At 43.7% G+C, this 16,892-nt stretch overlaps 1 protein-coding gene across 1 annotated transcript; it reads right to left on the bottom strand.

Moving 5' to 3' along the window:
• Window positions 1–3,864: 3,864 nt before the first annotated feature.
• LOC311136422 (delta-like protein B) lies at window positions 3,865–11,998 on the bottom strand (the record flags this gene model as incomplete). The annotated part of the gene is made up of 7 exons (XM_084170547.1): window positions 3,865–4,586; window positions 9,237–9,453; window positions 9,831–10,192; window positions 11,074–11,331; window positions 11,448–11,505; window positions 11,615–11,854; window positions 11,948–11,998. The coding sequence occupies 7 exons, from the start codon at window positions 11,996–11,998 to the stop codon at window positions 3,865–3,867; spliced, it is 1,908 nt and encodes a 635-aa protein (XP_084026673.1).
• Window positions 11,999–16,892: the final 4,894 nt, after the last annotated feature.

Genomic DNA, 16,892 nt, shown 5'->3' with positions numbered 1-16,892 from the left:
CAACCTGTAATTAAAATGGATTTTTTGGGGGGTTTGTATCATTTGATTTACACAACATGCCTACCACTTTGAAGATGCAAAATATTTTCTATTGTGAAACAGACATGAACTAAGACAAAAAAACAGAAAATTTGAGCGTGCCAAACTATTCACCCCCCCAAAGTCAATACTTTGTAGAGCCACCTTATGCAGCAGTTACAGCTGCAAGTCTCTTGGGGTATGTCTCTATAAGCTTGGCACATCTAGCCACTGGGATTTTTGCCCATTCTTCAAGGCAAAACTGCTCCAGCTCCTTCAAGTTGGATGGGTTCCGCTGGTGTACAGCAATCTTTAAGTCATACCACAGATTCTCAATTGGATTGAGGTCTGGGCTTTGACTAGGCCATTCCAAGACATTTAAATGTTTCCCTTTAAACCACTCAAGTGTTGCTTTACCAGTATGCTTAGGGTCATTGTCCTGCTGGAAGGTGAACCTCCGTCCCAGTCTCAAATGTCTGGAAGACTGAAACAGGATTCCCTCAAGAATTTCCCTGTATTTAGCGCCATCCATCATTCCTTCAATTCTGACCAGTTTCCCAGTCCCTGCCGATGAAAAACATCCCCACAGCATGATGCTGCCACCACCATGCTTCACTGTGCGGATGGTGTTCTAGGCGTGATGAGAGGTGTTGGGTTTGCACCAGACATAGCGTTTTCTTTGATGGCCAAAAAGCTCAATTTTAGTTTCATCTGACCAGAGTACCTTCTTCCATATGTTTGGGGAGTCTCACACGTGGCTTCTGGCGAACACCAAACGTGTTTGCTTATCTTTTTCTTTAAGCAATGGCTTTTTTCTGGCCACTCTTCTGTAAAGTCCAGCTTTGTGGAGTGTACGGCTTAAAGTGGTCCTATGGACAGATACTCCAATCTCAGCTGTGGAGCTTTGCAGCTCCTTCAGGGTTATCTTTGGTCTCTTTGTTGCCTCTCTGATTAATGCCCTCCTTGCCTGGTCTGTGAGTTTTGGTGGGTGGGTTGTAAGGCAACAAAATAGGAAAAATGCCAAGGGGAGTGAATACTTTTTCAAACCACTGTAGTAAAAAGTGACCGAAACATTGTTGTAGATTGGTAAGCCAACATAGACAAAAATTGGGACAGATTCTGGTAGGCTAATATTATAGAAAAATGTGTTTGATCAAGCTTTAGAATAATTTTGCTCATTGGGTAGGCCTACCTTGCGTGCATTGTGCAATGGCAGGTTACTTCTCACATTTTATTCCAATCGTCTTACATAAACCCCTCATTATAGGCTTTTTTCAAACCCAGCCAAATATGCATATGGTAATACAGAATTTGAATTGAATTACATGTATGCCTTTATCTATCATAGGGACAGCTTGCTGTATGTTGATACTCAATCGATAGGTGACAAAAGCTGATGATTTTATCGTTTTTATTCAACACATCACAAACATTTACAGCAACGAAATAAAACTTCAAACAATAATTTTTTTGAGAGCAAATGCCTGACAAAACAAACTTTGGCATGAACATAAAATTACACTGGCTGTTCTTCAGAAACAGCAATACTCATGATCCGTGTATCAAAGTCACATGTTCATTGATTTCAGGTCATAAATAATTTCCCCGGAATATTCCTGGTGTATTTAGAATGCACAGAATAACAAAGATGTAGAACAAGTTGTTTATTTAGGATCACATAAATATATCTCTGAATTTGTGGCAATAAAGGCAAAAATGTTGGACAAAACTTTTACACATAATAAATAACATAACATAAATAAAATGATGGTATAACGACTGATAGTTTCATCTTAGGAAATGTATGTTTGACAAAATCATAGTTAATTAAAAAATTAAAAATATACACTACCGGTCAAAAGTTTTAGAACACCTACTCATTGAAGGGTTTTTCTTTATTTTTAACTATTTTCTACATTGTAGAATAATAGTGAAGACATCAAAACTATGAAATAACACATACGGAATCATGTAGTAACCAAAAAAGTGTTAAACAAAGAAATACATATTTTACATTTCAGATTCTTCAAATAGCCACCCTTTGCGTTGATGACAACTTTGCACACTCTTGGCATTCTCTCAACCAGCTTCACCTGGAATGCTTTTCCAACAGTCTTGAAGGAGTTCCCACATATGCTGAGCACTTGTTGGCTGATTTCCCTTCACTCTGTGGTCCGACTCATCCCAAACCATCTCAATTTGGTTGAGGCACTCCATCCCTCTCCTTCTTGGTAAAATAGCCCTTACACAGCCTGGAGGTGTGTTGGGTCATTGTCCTGTTGAAAAACAAATGATAGTCCCACTACGCCCAAACCAGAAGGAATGGCGTATTGCTGCAGAATGTTGTGGTAGCCATGCCGGTTAAGTGTGCCTTGAATTCTAAATAAATCACAGACAGTGTCACGAGCAAAGCACCCCCACACCATAACACTTCCTTCTCCATGCTTTATGGTGGGAAATACACATGTGGAGATCATCCGTTCACCCACACCACGTCTCTCACAAAGACACGGCGGTTGGAACCAAAAATCTCCAATTTGGACTCCAGACCAAAGGACACATTTCCTCCGGTCTAATGTCCATTGCTCGTGTTTCTTGGCCCAAGCATGTCTCTTCTTCTTGTTGGTGTCCTTTAGTAGTGGTTTCTTTGCTGCAATTCGACCATGAAGGCCTGATTCACACAGTCTCCTCTGAACAGTTGATGTTGAAATGTGTCTGTTACTTGAACTCTGTGAAGCATTTATTTGGGATGCAATTTCTGAGGCTGGTAACTAATGAACGTATCCTCTGCAGCAGAGGTAACTAGGTCTTCCATTCCTACCAAATAGGGCTATCTTCAGTATACCCACCCTAATTTGTCACAACACAACTGATTGGCTCAAACGCATTAAGAAGGAATGAAATTCCATAAATTAACTTTTAAGAAGGTACACCTGTTAATTGAAATGCATTCCAGGTGACAACCTCATGAAGCTGGTTTAGAGAATGCCAACAGTGTGCAAAGCTGTCATCAAGGCAAAGAGTGGCTATTTGAAGAATCTCAAATATAAAATATATTTTGATTTGTTTAACACTTTTTTGGTTACTGCATGATTCCATATGTGTTATTTTATAGTTTATGTCTTCACTATTATTCTACAATGTAGAAAATAGTAAAAATAAAGAAAAACCCTTGAATGAGTAGTGTTCTAAAACTTTTGACTGGTAGTGTATATATGTTTTATCTTTTGGAATTGCTAATATCAGAGTTCTGGTGAAATGAGCTTACAAACAAAAACACAGTGGGAAAAGTCAATACAGCAAATATATTCATCTCCTTGAAGGTCATTGATAACAGTCTATTGTCTTCCAACAGGTACAGGTCAGAGAATCAGGTCTTCCTGTATTTGGTTTAAATGGTTCTTCCAGAGTCATTTGGTCAATATGACTGTGTTGCAGCAAGTTCAATGATAGGTCAGTGTCCAACGTCAGTGTTCATGTGGTATTGGTAGTCATCTCTTTGGGATATTTGACATGGAAGACCTTTCTCTGAGGAGATTTCCTAAAGTTCCCATACTTCAAGAGGTTATTTTCTGTTCTTCTTCACGACACAAGGTTGTTTTCCAACATGTTTTTTCTTTATTGTTTAAATTTGCAACATAAAATTATCTTCAGAATGAGAGGAATAATTTCCAACCATTCATTCCGTTTTCGTCCTTTTCTTCATTCACTTAACATTTCAAAAGAGAAAAAAATAAGTGCTAATGATCCCCTGTTCTTCCTCCCAGTTTTTGTCTCTCCCTCCCTTCCCAGGTGTGTGGCTGTCCCGTCTCCTCTTTCTGTCCTTCTTGGGTCCAGGCCAGTGTCTCATCTCAGCCCAACCCCGCTGTCCCCCCTCCAGAGGTAGTCCTGTCCAGGGGAGAAAGAGTGGCGCTCCCCCCCAAGTCCCCGGCCCGTCCTGTCGTCTGGGGGTCTCAGCGATTCAAGTGATGCCATGCTGAGGCGTGGGTCGCTGTTGCTGATCTTGAACAGGCCGCTAGCCGCCATGAAAGCCTCTCTTTCGCTGGGGAAGCGGTTGATCCCTGTCTCCAGGTCATTGAACACCGCCGTGTCGTTCAGCTGCTTCCTGCCACGCAGCCGGCGCCGCCGCAGCACCACGATGCCCGTCGCCAGGCCAAGGGCAAATAACGCCAAGACGCAGGAGGCTGTGAGGGCGGTGGAGGAAGGTTTATTGGTCAGTCGGGGGGCGGGCTGGAAGCTGGGCTGCAGCGTGAACTCGCAGCTGGGTCCCATGAAACCCGGCGGGCACTGGCACACAGGCCCCGTGAAGTGGGTGAAGCAGGTGCCGCCATTCTGGCAGGGCTGGGCGCTGGCACCGCGGCCGCAAGCATCTGAGCGCACGCTACAGTTCTTGCCGGCGTAGCCCAACGTGCACGAACAGGTGTAATCATCCACGCCATCCTGGCAGGTGCCGGCATTCTGGCACGGCGCTGAGGCACAGTCGTCGATGTTGACCTGGCAGTTGGCACCGGTAAAGCCGGAGCGGCAGCGGCACAGCACGCTCTGACCCAGGTCTAGACACTCACCACCTAGAAGACAACATATCATACGGCTCCACTTAGTACACTGCAGCCTACCACATTCTGAAGTAGTACAAGATGGGGTACATGGGATATCACGCTGTTGGCACTTCATGACTTCATTAATTGATATACCCTGAAAACATGTATTCATTCATTGTGCTACCAAGCAAGTGCAGCTGCGTACTTCAACCACTAGATGTTGCCAGAACCAAGGCAAGCTCCTCTCCATCCACTTTCACCTGTTTCCACTTTTTTGGGGAGCTAGTGGACTGTTTTAAATTCCTTGACATAACCATCTCATCTGATCTGACATGGCCAGCCAACACAAATGCTGTGATCAGGAAGGCATAGCAGCGGCTCTATTTCCTGAGGCTACTGAAGACGTTTGGCATGAGTACAGGCACTCAAGTCAACTTCTACCAATGCACAGTAGTGAGCATCCTGGCTGGATCCATCACTGTGTGCTATGGTAACACCAATGCAAATTACTGCAAAAGGTTTCAGAGGGTAGCGCACACTGCAGAGAGAATCATTGGCACTACCCTCCGCTTCATCAAGGCCATCTATGTAGGCAGATCCCTTACTAGGGCCCAAAAGACTAAAGACCCCAGCCACCCTGCGAGTGCTCTGTTCTCCCAGCTACCATCTGGGCTGGTTACAGGAGCATCAAGACCTCCACTACCAAGTTCAAGAATAGCTTTAATCCCAGTGCAATCCGCCTTTTAAACCAAGCAACCTGGCTGCTGTTTTTCTCCTACTTTTGGCACTTGTGCACATTGTTTTATTATCTTACCACTTCTATTAGTATTTGTATTTATTATGGATCCCCATTAGCTGTTGCCAAGGCAGCAGCTACTCTTCCTGGGGTCCGGCAAAGTGAAGGCAGTTATAAAATTTTTAAAACATTACAATACATTCATAACAGATTTCACAACACACTAATAAGTGTGTGCCCTCGAGCCCCTACTCCACTACCACATATCTACAACACAAAATCCATGTGTACGTGTGTGTATAGTGCGTTATGTTATCATATATATACATATTTTTTGTTCTTTTTTAAAACATTTAATGTATTTTTTTAGTCATTTAGCAGACGCTTTTATCCAGAGCGACTTACAGTTAGTGAGTGCATACATTTTTTATTTTTTTATTTTTTATACTGGCCCCCCGTGGGAATCGAACCCACAACCCTGGCGTTGCAAGCGCCATGCTCTACCAACTGAGCTACACGGGGCATATGTGTGTATGCATGTGTCTGTGCCTATGTTTGTGTTGCTCCACAGTCCCCGCTGTTCCACAAGGTGTATTTGTATCTTTTTTAAATAAATCTGATTCTACTGCTTTTATCAGTTACCTGATGTGGAATAGAGTTCCATGTAGTCATGGCTCTATGTAGTACTGTGCATCTCCCATAGTCTGTTCTGGACTTGGGGACTGTGAAGAGACCTCTGGTGGCATGTCTTGTGGGGTATGCATGGGTGTCTGAGCTGTGTGCTAGTCGTTTAAACAGACAGCTCGGTGCTTTCAACATGTCAATACCTCTCACAAATACAAGTAGTGATGAAGTCAATCTCTCCTCCACTTTGAGCCAGGAGAGATTGACATGCGTATTATTAATGTTTGCTCTCTGTGTACATCCAAGGGCCAGCCTTGCTGCCCTGTTCTGAGCCAATTGCAATTTTCCTAAGTCTCTCTTTGTGGCACCTGACCACACGACTGAACAGTAGTCCAGGTGCGACAAAACTAGGGCCTGTAGGACCTGCCTTGTTGGTAGTGCTGTGAAGAAGGTAGAGCAGCGCTTTATTATAGACAGACTTCTCCCCATCTTATCTACTGTTGTATCAATATGTTTTGACCATGACAGTTTACAAACCAGGGTTACTCCAAGCAGTTTAGTCACCTCAACTTGCTCAATTTCCACATTATTTATTACAAGATTTAGTTGAGGTTTAGGGTTTAGTGAATGATTTGTCCCATTTGCTTTTAGTTTTTGAAATATTTAGGACTAACTAATACATTGCCACCAATTCTGAAACTAACTGCAGTTCTTTATTAAGTGTTGCAGTCATTTCAGTCGCTGTAGTAGCTGACGTGTATAGTGTTGAGTCATCCGCATACATAGGCACACTGGCTTTACTCAAAGCGTAGTGGCATGTCGTTTGTAAAGATTGAAAAAAGTAAGGGGCCTAGACAGCTGCCCTGGGGAATTCCTGATTCTACCTGGATTATGTTGGCGAGGCTTCCATTAAAGAACACCCTCTGTGTTCTGTTAGACAGGTAACTCTTTATCCACAATATAGCGGGAGATGTAAAGCCATACCACATACGTTCTTCCAGCAGCAGACTATGATTGATAATGTCAAAAGCTTTTCTATTGCTATTTGAGCCAGTAAAGGAGGCTTTACTATTCTTAGGTAGCGGAATGACTTTTGCTTCCCTCCAGGCCTGAGGGCACACACTTTCAAGTAGGCTTAAATTGAAGATATGGCAAATAGGAGTGGCAATATAGTCCGCTATTATCCTCAGACCCCGGTGGCTTGTCATTGTTGATAGGCAACAATACTTTTTTTCACCTCTTCCACACTCACTTTATGGAATTCAAAATTACAATTCTTGTCTTTCATAATCTGGTCAGATATACTTGAATGTGTAGTGTCAGTGTTTGTTGCTGGCATGTCATGACTACATTTGCTAATCTTGCCAATGAAAAAATCATTAAAGAATGGGCTTTAGGTGAGGCAGATGAACCTGTAGCCATATTACTTCAACAGTATTGAACATGAGATCCTCTCTAATCTTCTGAATATAAACAGCAACACCTCCACCACTGGCATTTCTGTGTTTTCTGTAAATGTTATAACCTTGCTACCACTGTATCATCAAAGGTATTGTCAAAGTGAGTTTCAGAGATAGTCAGAATATGAATGTCATCTGTTACTAGCAAGTTATTAATGACATGAACCTTGTTTCTTAAGCTACATATGTTAATGTGGGCTATTTTGAGCACTTTTCTGGGATGCTTGCTTGTTTTCATTGCTTTACTGGGAAGCTTGACAGAAGTAGATATTCTCATGTTATTTATGTTAGTGCAGGGTGATCTGCACTCTGTGGACTTCCTACTAGGGCACACCGCCTCAGTGCTAACAGCATAAATCTGGTTCATAGGCACATGATTGCTGCATACAATAGCTGTAGGATCAGCAGAGGCATTCTGGGCACTTAGATGGACATAAATTATTTTATTTACATTGCGTCTACCAATGCCCCTGGTACACTGTACGTTTGCTAAAGCATTATGATGACTCAGCGACACAATGGTAGGAATTAACTGAGCTGGGCTTCGGTCATTGATAAGTCATTGCCTCAACACAGCCTTATAATGCTGTGAAAGGATCCAGGAACCCAAATTATTTGGGTGGATCCCATCCTCCTTATAAAACGTTTTTTGTTTCCAAAAGGTATCGAAATTGTCAACAAAAGTTACACCCATTGAGCTGCAATAATATGTGTCAACTGGTCAGAGCTGCCCTTCATAATGTCATTAAAACCCACATGGACTATGATAGAATCGATGTCCATGTCCTGCCTTGGTACATTCGGAAGCAGCTTAGTAATGTAATTTACTCGAGCTCCGGGATAGGACATTGTTTTTGCACCAGGCAGTCACATTTCTTACCATGGAGCTGGCGAGAAAGACGAGGAAATCCACCCACATTTCACAGGATTCGGAGAACCCTTTAAGCACGGGCCAGAGGCAGGATAACTTGAGCCCGTAGCTCCCAGCGCAGGCCTCTGACAGATGGAGAAGCCCAACTCGATCCAGAGCAGGGACGGAAGGTTGCCGATGTCGACTTCGAAATCGTTGATTACCATGCTCCTCTAGCTGCACTCCTTCGACTCCGCTATCAGATGGAGAGGCACGAGATGGCTCCCCTGGCGAACAAACTCCGTGCCACACCGGCCAGTCGGATAATGACAAACGACAAGGTGGAGATGCATCCAACAAGCGCGAACGCCGTCTAGATATCGGAGTAGAAAAGGTAAACATTCCACTCTGCGTTTTCCACAGTTTCTTACGTAGGATGGCAACCTGCATGATCAAGTAAGCCAACTCAAGCCTATAATCCTCGGCAAGCAAACAATTGCCGCATTGGATATCTGAGTTATCCAATTTGTCCCAAAAAAAAGCGTAGTAGATAGCGCTCCTACAACGCTGGAACCGTTCATTTACTTCTCCAGACAAAGAGGGCTCCATTGGAAAACTCATCTGGGACTAACTTAGTTAGCTTGATGGCTAGCAGCTTAGCTTGGTTAGCGGCTCTTTCAAGCAGACTTTAACCTGTCAGTTAAGCGGGATTCCGGGACAAGAAATAGCAGTCCTAGCTGTTAAAACCTATCCATGCAAAAACAAGTTCGGTATTTATGTTTAAGAAAGATTGGTTAAAATATCAAACCGAGTGTTTCCAGCATACAGTGTTCAGCTGTGCTCTCTGATGACTATTTATTATCTTTTTACTGTACATGTGTATGTACTGTACTATATGTGAGAGAGCTCCAACAAAGCATTCCAATGTAGGTACTACTTTAATACCTGCAAATGGCAAATAAACGATATACTTGAATTTGAGCGTGATCCACTGCAGTCAGACTCACCATTCAGACAGGGGCTGTTGCTGCAGCGGTCCAGTTTCTTCTCGCAGTTGGAGCCAGTGTAGGTGGGAGGGCAACGGCAAGTATAGCCCCCCGTCAGCATCTCCATGCATGTGCCTCCATTGAAGCAGGGCCCATCGGCACACGTCATGGCGATGATCTCACAGTTCTTCCCATAGAAGCCCTGGGGGCAGGTGCATGAGTAGTCGTTCTCCAGGTCCTAAAGAGCGAGAGTATTGACATTCGAGTATTTTTGATAACGTCGAGAGAATTCTTGCAGACACCTTGACTGAGCTTTGGCTTTTTACAATCCATAGATGATCCATGATTACTGATCATGTTTCTGACATTGTGTCTTATTTGAACATGTTTATTACTGTAATGTGTTATGTTACACTGTGTTTGTGCCAAGGACACATTTCCATTTTACGTTCAAATGGACTGGACAATTAAGTAAAAAAAAACAATATATAACATGGCATGCCAAATTAACTAAGAGAAAAAATATTGTTTAATTAACACACAATTGAACATCTAAAAAAAATCCTAGCCAATATTTAACTACCCCTATTTCCTGCAAGCTGTAATATTACTCACGTTGCAGCTGCCTCCGTTCTTGCAGGGGTTGCTGTCGCACTCATTGGTCTCCAGCTCACAGTTGGTGCCACCGTAGCCCGGGCGGCAGGTACAGGTGTAACTGCCCTGGCCTGTGTTGGTGCAGGTGGCACCATTGGCACACGGCCGATGGTTGGTGCAGTAGTTGAGGTCCTGGTCGCAGAAGAGGCCGCCCCAACCCTCCTTGCAGTCGCACTGCCACGGCTGGCCGCAGGTGCCGTGGAGGCAGCCCGGGTAGCGCACACACTCGTTGCACAAGGGCCCCTGCCAACCCATTCTGCACTTGCAGTCCCCAGGGGCCTCGCAGTAGCCGTGCCTCGTACTGCAGTCCGCCGAACAGATGGCTGGTGGGAGGAGGGGGGAGAGGGTGTGATTACAATGAATGGGCAGATTGGGAATGCACCCCCCACCACCGCTTTACATCACAGAACACACACAGACACCCAACTCTGTCTGACCCCACCCCCCGGCCCTCCCGCCCCCCGTCTCAGACTTCAACTGTTTGTTAAGTATTAAACCAAGCAGCTGGTGAGCAAGTCACCGTAGAAACAGACAGCAGGACTTTCTTTTCTCCCTCTGCCTCACACACACCTGCAACTCACACACACACACACACACACACAGCATCTCCAACATGTGTCCCTGGTGTGTCACGGTTCTTTATCCCTTTGTTACAGGGGAACAAAAGGCAGATCCAACGCCACAAGCCTTCCTTACTATAAAGTCTATAAAGCAACGCTACAGGGGGCTTTCTGAGATAAAAGTAGATACTTTTAAGGCTCTTTTAAGACTCATGCAATTATGCCTGTCTAAAGGAGTAGAACGGCTGGTTAAGGGATTCAATTGAAATCCTTGAGGCAGAGTAATCTTACTTTAGAAATAACTCAGCACAAACATTTTCATAAAATGTGGAATTAAAATGTGTTGCATATGATTAATTATTGGTGTGATTATATATAGGCCTGTATGTAAAAATTATTGCCACCAATCATTCAGGTCTATATGCTGCCCTTGTGATACCTTCTAATTGCATTCATTGTTTTCACTAAGGAGAATGCCAAAAAGAACATTCGCCTCATTCATCAATTAATCATTGCGTGCACTGTGCAGTCTATTTACAATAGGCCTATACAGTGCAGACCGAGACAACCTGGTTGACAGCATCTGAGTCTGGACAGTAATGTAGCCTAAAGTCAATGATGTTAACCAAGTAGATTGAACTTACGATCAGAACAGTAGTTTCCCTTCCAGCCCTCCAGACATTGTTTGTTCCCCTCCACGTCACAGGTGTAGTGGCCCAGAGTGTCGTCGCGGGGTCTGCAGTATTCGGCGCAGCTGTCGCCAAAGTAGTACTCGTCACAGAATACGTGATAGGAATAGCGCAGCTCGCTCTGCTCTCCGAAGTGGACGTCTTGAGACCAGTCCTCGCCTATGGCCAGTCTTCTTCTGGTAGCCAAGCGGCTGACCAGGTTGTTTTGGTTGTCTGAAAAATATAAGAAAAATAGTATTGTAGTAGCCTATTGACATATTGAATGTTTGAAAGTAAAAGGTAGGCTGTTAAAAAAAGGCTATAATAAGCCTACTGCAACAACACCTTACCTGTGTATTCTGTAGGGGTTTCTGCGTTCCATGCTTCAATGATCAGCGAAAATGTTCCCTGGAATAGAGGTAAATCCTGGATTAAAGTTTATGCAAGAATGATACAGTAACATAACACTTCTATTTCCTTGTCTAACATTAGTATTTATGTATAAAATATTATTTACCGGCCACTTGAAATGGAACGGTATTCTAATAGGAGCGCTGCTGGAAATTGAGGTCTGATCTGCCCGGATGACGTTGGTGTGTCCTGTTCCAAAAGTGCATGGTGGCTCCGCATGGATGACATCCTCTGAGTGTTTGAGACAAATTCTGAAAAAGATGTGGCAGTCCCTATGCCTTCTGCATATGCGGTGAGCAGTGTTGAACGAATGGACTTTCAGCTCGAACACACCAGAGGAGGATACCTGCCAAGAGAAGAGCGAATTGACATTATAGATCTGCTGTGCATAAAGCAAGGCAATATTGAATGGTTCCTTATTGTTACACTTCGTACTTACCACTTGCATTACAGCCAAAGCCAAGACACATCTAAGAGGCAGCGAGGCCATTTCTGGCAGGTGTTTGGTTGGTAGCTATACAACAATCCACAGGTGTTTGCATGTGTTGTGTCCAATAGAAATGTGATAGGCGCGTATTCCCAAAAACTAAAATAGCTAAAGTTGGAGAGAAGAAATCCTTGCAGTCACACCATAAAATAAGTATGAAAAGGTATAGCAGTCCAAGCAAAGGCCTCGCTCTTCCATATGTCCTTGTCGCAAGTCTTCACTTGTTTTGGTTCTGGTGTTTAATGAAAGTGAATGTGTTTTATACCCCTGTCACGCGTCAGGAGGCGGGGCATGGTAAGACCCAAGGGACAACCAGGACACGTCGGATCATGTGTGTGGATTTGTTGCTGATTAAATTTATTAGCAAAAAAAACATAAGGCCTATACTTCGAGCGTGTGTGTGTGTGTGTGTGTGTGTGGGGGGGGGGGGGGGTCAATATCGATCTGAAGGAAGTACGGAAGAAAAGCACGTTCCGCCCATTCTTCAGTCCCAAATTTGTAATTGCTCAGACGCGTGCGGGTAGGTTATGGATGAGACCTTTCATTGTGCGATATTCGGGGGTTTATTGTTGAGGTTGAGTTGGGGAAGGGGCACTCTCGCTGGACCCTGCAGCGGGCTAGAGTTTTTGCCTTTGTGTGAACTTCATGTGAACAGCTGTATGGTAATCAATGGCACATGATCTATCGTGCGGTGTCCCCACACACTTTTGTTTTCTCAAACCGTCCTTCGCAACTGCACACTACTTTCTTAATGCATATTGATTTAGGGGGTATCAACAGGGGTATTTCCAGCATCTGTCGTGCCTATTGCCATTATAGCCTATACACTTAGAAAAAAAGGTGCTATCTAGAAGCTATAGGACTAGGCTACTTTAGACCATGCACTTTAAGATCCTTGACCACTTTCAGATAATATGTTTGTCCTGTATTATTAAAATTAACTAATTACCCAAACAGTTACTGTTGGATATTGGACTACAGTCAATTTAAAAGTATTAATTTAAAATCTCCTACCAATCACGTCTTAACAATATGGGTAGTCTATTGAGTGCACTGCCGTTTTACGCAGAGTAGACTCATAATTAATGGTAAAGTGCGCAGAGATGTTGAAGTCTACTGTTTATTGAGAACGAACCCTTCTACCAAGCAGCGCCAATCGAAAAAAAAAAGTGCTTCACTCCAAAGCGTGTGTGTGTGTGATTTAGAGGGGGAAGGGCCACTGATGTTCGCTCGTGCATTGATATTCTAATGAGCGAGGGGCGCGTGCCGTCACTGACCCACACATCATTCCTGGCACACTTCTCTACTACAACAGTAAATCAAGTCATTCCGTGAAGTTGCGCACAAATAAGTCAAATGTAAAGCATAATGAGAGTCCTCAATGACAAAGAAAAATAGAGAAATGTTCAACTGAAATATGAAAAATGTAAAGGACATCCAGTCAACTTGACACAACTGTTCGGAAGAATTGGAGTCAACAAGGTGTTCCTAATGTTTGGTATACTCAGTGCATATCCACTTATTATGGTTGGGAATACTTTGGAACAGATTTCCCAAATTAAAATCACTTGGAGCTGATTTGCCTGGTGTATTTACAGTATTTTATGCCCCCCCCCAAAAAAAATATATGTATACAAAATATATATATATACCGGTCAAAAGTTTTAGAAACCTACTCATTCAAGGGTTTTTCTTTATTTTTACTATTTTCTACATTGTAGAGTAATAGTGAAGACATCAAAACTATGAAGTAACACATGTGGAATCATGTAGTAACCAACAAAGTGTGAAACAAATCAAAACAAAGAGCGTGCAAAGCTGTCATTAAGGCAAAGGGTGGCTATTTGAAGATTCTCAAATATAAAATATATTTTGATTTGTTTAACAATTTTTTGGTTACTACATACACACATATATATATATATACATATATATATACAGTGGGGAGAACAAGTATTTGATACACTGCCGATTTTGCAGGTTTTCCTACTTACAAAGCATGTAGAGGTCTGTAATTTTTATCATAGGTACACTTCAACTGTGAGAGACGGAATCTAAAACAAAAATCCAGAAAATCACATGGTATGATTTTTAAGTAATTAATTTGCATTTTATTGCATGACATAAGTATTTGATCACCTACCAACCAGTAAGAATTCCGTCTCTCACAGACCTGTTAGTTTTTCTTTAAGAAGCCCTCCTGTTCTCCACTTATTACCTGTATTAACTGCACCTGTTTGAACTCGTTACCTGTATAAAAGACACCTGTCCACACACTCAATCAAACAGACTCCAACCTCTCCACAATGGCCAAGACCAGAGAGCTGTGTAAGGACATCGGGGATAAAATTGTAGACCTGCACAAGGCTGGATGGGCTACAGGACAATAGGCAAGCAGCTTGGTGAGAAGGCAACAACTGTTGGCGCAATTATTAGAAAATGGAAGAAGTTCAAGATGACAGTCAATCACCCTCGGTCTGGGGCTCCATGCAAGATCTCACCTCGTGGGGCATCAATGATCATGAGGAAGGTGAGGGATCAGCCCAGAACTACACGGCAGGACCTGGTCAATGACCTGAAGAGAGCTGGGACCACAGTCTCAAAGAAAACCATTAGTAACACACTACGCCGTCATGGATTAAAATCCTGCAGCGCATGCAAGGTCCCCCTGCTCAAGCCAGCGCATGTCCAGAACCGTCTGAAGTTTGCCAATGACCATCTGGATGATCCAGAGGAGGAATGGGAGAAGGTCATGTGGTCTGATGAGACAAAAATATAGCTTTTTGGTCTAAACTCCACTTGCCGTGTTTGGAGGAAGAAGAAGGATGAGTACAACCCCAAGAACACCATCCCAACCGTGAAGCATGGAGGTGGAAACATCATTCTTTGGGGATGCTTTTCTGCAAATGGGACAGGACGACTGCACCGTATTGAGGGGAGGATGGATGGGGCCATGTATCGCGAGATCTTGGCCAACAACCTCCTTCCCTCAGTAAGAGCATTGAAGATGGGTCGTGGCTGGGTCCTCCATCATGACAACGACCCGAAACACACAGCCAGGGCAACAAAGGAGTGGCTCCGTAAGAAGCATCTCAAGGTCCTGGAGTGGCCTAGCCAGTCTCCAGACCTGAACCCAATAGAAAATCTTTGGAGGGAGCTGAAAGTCCTTATTGCCCAGCGACAGCCCCGAAACCTGAAGGATCTGTCGAAAGTCGGTATGGAGGAGGGGGCCAAAATCCCTGCTGCAGTGTGTGCAAACCTGGTCAAGACCTACAGGAAACGTATGATCTCTGTAATTGCAAACAAAGGTTTCTGTACCAAATATTAAGTTCTGCTTTTCTGATGTATCAAATACTTATGTCATGCAATAAAAGGCAAATTAATTACTTAAAAATCATACAATGTGATTTTCTGGATTTTTGTTTTAGATTCTGTCTCTCACAGTTGAAGTGTACCTATGACAAAAATTACAGACCACTACATGCTTTGTAAGTAGGAAAACCTGCAAAATCGGCAGTGTATCAAATCCTTGTTCTCCCCACTGTATATATACAGTGGGGAGAACAAGTATTTGATACACTGCCGATTTTGCAGGTTTTCCTACTTACAAAGCATGTAGAGGTCTGTCATTTTTATCATAGGTACACTTCAACTGTGAGAGACAGAATCTAAAACAAAAATCCAGAAAATCACATTGTATGATTTTTAAGTAATTAATTGGCATTTTATTGCATGACATAAGTATTTGATCACCTACCAACCAGTATGAATTCCGGCTCTCACAGACCTGTTAGTTTTTCTTTAAGAAGCCCTCCTGTTCTCCACTCATTACCTGTATTAACTGCACCTGTTTGAACTCGTTACCTGTATAAAAGACACCTGTCCACACACTCAATCAAAAAGACTCCAACCTCTCCACAATGGCCAAGACCAGAGAGCTGTGTAAGGACATCAGGGATAAAATTGTAGACCTGCACAAGGCTGGGATGGGCTACAGGACAATAGGCAAGCAGCTTGGTGAGAAGGCAACAACTGTTGGCGCAATTATTAGAAAATGGAAGAAGTTCAAGATGACGGTCAATCACCCTCGGTCTGGGGCTCCATGCAAGATCTCACGTCGTGGGGCATCAACGATCATGAGGAAGGTGAGGGATCAGCCCAGAACTACACGGCAGGACCTGGTCAATGACCTGAAGAGAGCTGGGACCAGTCTCAAAGAAAACCATTAGTAACACACTACGCCGTCATGGATTAAAATCCTGCAGCGCACACAAGGTCCCCCTGCTCAAGCCAGCACATGTCCAGGCACGTCTGAAGTTTGCCAATGACCATCTGGATGATCCAGAGGAGGAATGGGAGAAGGTCATGTGGTCTGATGAGACAAAAATATAGCTTTTTGGTCTAAACTCCACTCGCCGTGTTTGGAGGAAGAAGGAGGATGAGTACAACCCCAAGAACACCATCCCAACCGTGAAGCATGGAGGTGGAAACATCATTCTTTGGGGATGCTTTTCTGCAAAGGGGACAGGTCGACTGCACCGTATTGAGGGGAGGATGGATGGGGCCATGTATCGCAAGATCTTGGCCAACAACCTCCTTCCCTCAGTAAGAGCATTGAAGATGGGTCGTGGCTGGGTCTTCCAGCATGACAACGACCCGAAACACACAGCCAGGGCAACTAAGGAGTGGCTCCGTATGAAGCATCTCAAGGTCCTGGAGTGGCCTAGCCAGTCTCCAGACCTGAACCCAATAGAACATCTTTGGAGGGAGCTGAAAGTCTGTATTGCCCAGCGACAGCCCCGAAACCTGAAGGATCTGGAGAAGGTCAAAATCCCTGCTGCAGTGTGTGCAAACCTGGTCAAGACCTATGATCTCTGTAATTGCAAACAAAGGTTTC

This window comes from Coregonus lavaretus, assembly GCF_964263955.1.
Source record: "Coregonus lavaretus genome assembly, chromosome: 10".
Taxonomy (NCBI): domain Eukaryota; kingdom Metazoa; phylum Chordata; class Actinopteri; order Salmoniformes; family Salmonidae; genus Coregonus; species Coregonus lavaretus.
The sequence above is the reverse complement of the archived record's forward strand: the minus strand, read 5'-3'. Positions and strand labels throughout refer to the sequence as shown.